The sequence below is a fragment of the Kryptolebias marmoratus genome, linkage group LG15, assembly GCF_001649575.2.
Source record: "Kryptolebias marmoratus isolate JLee-2015 linkage group LG15, ASM164957v2, whole genome shotgun sequence".
NCBI lineage: Eukaryota > Metazoa > Chordata > Actinopteri > Cyprinodontiformes > Rivulidae > Kryptolebias > Kryptolebias marmoratus.
Genome location: NC_051444.1, coordinates 12,708,112 through 12,713,968, shown reverse-complemented (window position 1 = coordinate 12,713,968; position 5,857 = coordinate 12,708,112). Strand labels below are relative to the sequence as shown.

Here is a 5,857-nt window from a genome sequence, read left to right as displayed (position 1 = left end):
GGGGGGGGGGGGGGGGGTAGATGAGTAACTTTGAGGAGTGACTTTGGTTATGACTAACTAGTTTGTAGTGCAATATCATATGATACTATCAGCAAAAAAGTTCCTATCTGCTGATCCTCATATTCTTGGTAAGACATCATGTTTGTCCTTTAAATTGACTTTGATTTTCTGGTAAAATTATTTAATTTTTTAATAGCTGTGGAAGGATAGAGACACTGATGTAGATCAGACATGGGTTTATAAGCAGTTTGAGTCTATATGTTTGTGTACATCACTGACCGAGTCACAATATTTGAAGTCAAGTCTTTGAGAACATTTGGAAAACCTGTTAAAATTGGAATCGGATGAATTGGAATCTGCTAAACATGAAATTGACAGCTCAGAGTTTTACTGAATCGGCCTACAGAGCTGTGATGCATCAATTTCAACTTATGTGTTTCACCCAAAGTGGATAACACTCCACAGGCAGTCCAGATGAGAAGGCAGGGTCCCACAGCTCCTGAGTACAGCAAGACAGATTTAGGGGAAATGAAGATGCCTGAGCCAATCATGGTCCCCACAATTAGAGAAATGCCGCTCAGCAGACCAACCTGGACAAATACAGACAAAAACAAAGAAATTAAACACAGGTGAAACTTTCTGTACATGTGTTTCCATTCAGTTTTTGTATCTGAACGCAATAATTATGAGGAAAAAAAACTTGTTCATTATTCATTATTTTGCCACATCTCAATTTTAGTATGTCTTGTGAAGATCTATGATCCAACAACCAAATGGAGACACTGTCACAGTCAGTCACTCACATGATCATAACTGAGCTGCAGTTTATCTGAAGATTATACTAAAGACAGAGAGACACCTCTCTTTATTGATTAATTGGATGCTAACAAGCAATGAACCAATTTGATGTGACAATTAGGCAGTCACAGCTTGAGAAGCCTAATATTATAAACCTTTTATTACTTCAAATAAACAGATGAAGAAAATAGATCATTTTACTAATGCTATTTTTAGGCCTTTTTAAATTCTGTATACTTGTATAGATTTTCAGCTGTTTTCTGTCTTCTTATGTTTATGGAAATTCTAGCTGATGGTTTAATTTCTGAATGCTTTAGGTCAAAGAGTCCTCTGCCAAGGACTCATCGAAGACTGGGGAACATTAAAGACAGGCAAAGTTCAGGTCTGGTGATACGTAACTGGGTCAAAGAGTCAAAGAGTCCTCTGCCAAGGGCTCATTCACTCTTTTAAAATGGTAAATGATGCTATGTACACCACTACCATTCCTTTTAGATTTGCTTTTTTTTTCAGGCTAAGAGAGTGTCCGAATTTATTTATCAGCCATTTTGGAATTATTTAATAAATTGCCAATTCAACAGACTGCGGTCATGCAGGGTATTCCAATACAAACACTGTCTAAATTATAGATTAAGTGCCACCAGTTAAGTATCACCAGACCTGAACTTTGCCTGTCTTTAAGGTTCCTCAGCCTCCCATGGGTTTTGAAACATAAACCCAACCCAATGAGAAAAGATACAACCGGCATTCAGTTCAGCATCAATATATGCCATCCAGCTCCATCAAATCAACAGTGATGGCCATATGACAACATATTGGTTATTTGTTTTTCTAGAAAAATGAATCACGCAGTAAATAATTTTAAAAACACATTTATTGACCGTGGAGGCTCAGAAACCAAAATGAGCACCACCTCATGAATGAAAAGACATGACAGAAGAAACTCGACAGTTGACACATCACCTTGTCACTCTCAGTCCATCTCTATGGAGGTGTTTCCTGAAGTTTGTTAAATAATAATGAGCTATTTCTCTTAGAAATTCATGCTTAAGCAACATGATGGACCATAACCTGCCAGATAAGATGGTCTCATACTCAGAGGTATGAGATTCCTCTGTTACTGAAAGAACTTAGTGTAGCTGAAATACAGATGTTTTCAAAAACAACAAATAGGGACGTGTCTGTTTCAGAGAATCAAGAGAAAGATCGATCTTTGTCTTTGAAAAAGAATTTCATTCCGAAGGCAAAAGTGCGTTCGGAGACCCCCACTCACTGAACTCAGTCAGGAGAAGAAAAACAACAAACACTTTTATAGGGAGGCTTCATTACATCATGTTCAGTCACACTTTTACATAGTTACTGAGCTGCTTCATTTCTCACAAAGAAGTTCTGATAATACAGAATTCTAGAAGGGAGGAGTAAGTGAAGACCAGAGTCTTCCTCAGTTTCCACATAGAACAAAGAACAAAAGCATTTTAAACCTTGATACAAAACATAACAGTGAGAAGAAGAATGACTTCATTAAGTCTTCACTTGTGAAGGCAAGAATCATAATTATTGTTATACATTTTACTATTAAAAAAGACAACATTACTGTTCTGATGAGCACTCTAAGATGTTACTGTGTGTTAGAAAGCTAAATTTGTAATTTAGATTACATCGCAAGTAAGACCTTTACAGCAGACTTCCTATAGAGTAAAATAAAATTTAATTTTGAAAATAAATTTTAGTTTGCAGTAAAAAGGCTTGGGAGTAACCCAGATTTGTTGTATCCTTCAAAAGCAACAAACACAAAAGACTAACGGACTGCTACTTACACATCTGAGTTAATGACTTGCAATGGAAATGTAATATTTACTTGTCATTTAGCCATCTTACTATTTCTCTGTTAATCATCCCCCACATTTCTTGATATTTTCAATATCAAATATATGCTTAACACGAATTTGTGCATTTAATACTTGCAGGTCACCAAGAAGGTCAGCTTGACCCGCAGCATTCAGAGAATCAAATCAAATCAACCCTCCTTCCTTTCTATCTTTCTGCAAACATTCAGAAGGATTAGAAAACCCTGAGATTAGAAATGGAGGGAAGTTCACGGGTTTTATTATTGAATTGAACAAAGAAGTCTCTTTTATGACAGCCCAGGACATTAAGTAAAAAGCCAAATGGACTTCTGATCATAATTCCTAAAAACATTTCCTCTCTTCTACAAAAGAATTTGAAATAGAAATGCTTTTTGTAACTGTCTGTTTGTGCAGATTGTAAGTTTGTTCACAAACATGATAAGACTGTATCTTTTATGATTTCTTAAAAGGCTCGACAATACCATATTTGGAGATGATTCAATAAAAATAGCTATATTATTTATTGAAACCCTTTCAGTCCCCTTCAATGCATCCAGGGGCTCAGGAAGCTTAGAGAGCCTCGACAGCACCTCTGAGTGGATGACTGCACAGTTAATTTGCAGAGACATTTGTGGTGGCGCTGCTTGGTACCAAGCTGTAACCCCTTTAGTGCAAAAAGGTGCAGACGACTGAAATCTGGGGTGTGAACATCTAACGATTCTCTTTCTCAGAGACCTCCCCGGAGCAGCCAGCTAACAGACACTCACATCTTTGTGAAGCATCGCTGCCTTTTCTGTGGGTTTGTCTTTGGTGGGGCCACTGTGGTCAGTGCAGCCATTCTGGGACTCCTTCCTGACGCTGTCTGCTGCCATTTCAGTCGCCAGGAGCTTGGAAAAAAAAGTTATCACAGCAGTTCATTTTTACAATCACTATCAAAGTTTATCACACAGGTCACAAGATAATGTTTACAGGAATCACTGTTTCCTGCTAAAATAAATAAATAAAAATCTGATCTGACTAAATAAGGATCACAAAAATGAACACAACATTAGTCAAAATCCAATTTCTTTATGTTGTTATTCTTTTCATAGTTCTGAATTTAATCTTGGGTCCATGATGAGACTTGGAATCTGAGCCTGAAGAAGTGACACGGTTTCTGTGAATCAGTTCAGGAAAAGCCACGCAGGTTTAACTTTCTTAAAACACACCATTTACAGCGAAACAACTTTGCTCTGATTTCGAGTGGATTTAAACTTCACAGTAAGAGGGCCATAACAGATTACAGAAAGTCATAGAACTTATAAAAATCACTGTTTTTTAGACATTTATCATATCTATCACTATTTTCTGTAACTTTCAAAGCATATTCTATCCACATATCCAGTTTATACTTTCGGGGTAGTAAAAACCACACGTCAGAAAGTTCAGTCACTGTGGTATCTCAGGATAAAAAAGCAGACTGATGCAGTTAGATGCAGCAGGGGTGGGGTAAAAATGCCAGATTATTTTACCTGATTACGGAAATAATCAACTGTTATATTTCTCCACAATAAAATACTGTGCATGTGTTTATTGTCACATAAATTAATGACCTGAGTTTTAAAACTAAATGCATAATTCATTGTTTTCAGACGCAGTTCAGAATAAACTGAAACAGAATGAGGAAGGAGAGTAGGGGAAACATACGTAGAGATGCTGGCTACCCTCCCTCAGCTCAGGAGTAATGTTTAACTTCCTACTGCGTTAATGTATAATCAAACAAATATTCAGCTCTTAACAAAAGGTAACAGATTTGGGACTTTGCTAAAATAAAAGTACTGAAATAAAAATAAAATGTGTTTTACTTACATGCAGCTTGGGATTAAACCACCTTAGTGAAAATCTAGAAACTTTCAGTGCTCAGTTTTCACAAAACCCAAACGCGGTGATGTGTTTGCACAGATGATGCCGAGAGAAAGTTGAGCGGAGAATAACAGGAAAATCTGACCCAACTGAAAACCTGGGACTCCATAAGCCTGAACACACTCCCTTGATGGGATGTTCCCAGATCGGATTGGTCAACCCGGACAGCCCTGGATGGAAGTGGGGGCTGGCTTACAACCAGAGCTCTAAGTAAATAGAGTTCACTGATTGGAGCTCAGATGGAAGTGTCCGAGATGAGAGATCAGTAAAAGCATGCAGGACTTTTTTTTCTTTTTACACTGAAATCCTGAAACACTTCCTCCCCCCCGAGCTTACCTTACCGGGCTTCCTACACAATGCCCTTCTTGATAAAGTTATACGACACCACTGAAGTTGTGTGCTTGTACATTTGTGTGTGCACCACATCACCTTTATGTTCCTCTCCTCTCTTTACTCTTTTTTGCCCCATATTTGAAGGAGTCTGTGGCTGTAAGAGAATGTGACACTTTAATGTTGCTGTTATTTTCTGACTTGACTTTCTTTTTCCGTATGTTCATAGAATATATCTCCTCTTCAGCATCCGGTGTCTTAAATGGCCAGCTTCTGCTTTGATTGAACCCATTCCTTGTCAGATGACATGACCAACAAAATGGCACCTCATATACAAATATAGAGTTTCCTGAAATCAAATAGTTTTATTTATGAACCCATTACGTTTTTGTTGTTGAAACACATTTTCTTTCTTTCACGAAGCTTGTAAAATTCGAGCAGCAGCTTCGTACACAGCTGTAATCTGCTCGCAAAGGAACACTTTGATAGCTGAACTCGGTAACCCTGAGAAGAACAAGAACAACATGACCAAGTTTCAGACACGTTCAGTGGGGGGTGGGCGCTTAAGATCAGACTGATTTCATTTACAGCCATCTCGGTAAGCCAGTTTCAAAGGAATTTATTCAGGAGAGACTCACTGTATTTACTCACTGCAGTGGTGCAGTAAATTCAGACACCTGAGACTGAGTTTAAACATTCAGACAAACTTTCAGCGTTTGGATGATTCAATGCACATCTGTTTCATGATTGCTGAATATTATATAGTAGGTGGACAAAGGGTAAAAACAGTAGCTGGTGTTGGTAATCAGCACTCATTCCCAAAAACTGTTTATAAAAATAGACAACCTATCTCCACCTGCTTCCATTGCACAGAAATATAGCTATAATATCCTATTCAAGAGAGCTGCCTTATTGTAATTTGGAGCCAGTGTCTGCACACAGAAGATGTGGAGATTTAAGTCCCACCTACACACAATCATAGT

General features: G+C 37.9%; 1 protein-coding gene across 1 annotated transcript in view; it reads right to left on the bottom strand.

Moving 5' to 3' along the window:
• Window positions 1–4,638, bottom strand: part of slc7a9 (solute carrier family 7 member 9) — a 10,815-nt gene extending 6,177 nt beyond the window's left edge. Inside the window, exons 1-3 of the mRNA XM_017418647.3 lie at window positions 4,491–4,638; window positions 3,410–3,529; window positions 443–590 (exon numbers count right to left, since the gene is read on the bottom strand). Coding sequence (XP_017274136.1) covers window positions 443–590; window positions 3,410–3,514 — 253 coding nt within the window. The 5' untranslated portion in view covers window positions 3,515–3,529; window positions 4,491–4,638. The remainder of the gene's footprint in view (window positions 1–442; window positions 591–3,409; window positions 3,530–4,490) is intronic.
• Between the last annotated feature and the right edge of the window lie 1,219 nt (window positions 4,639–5,857).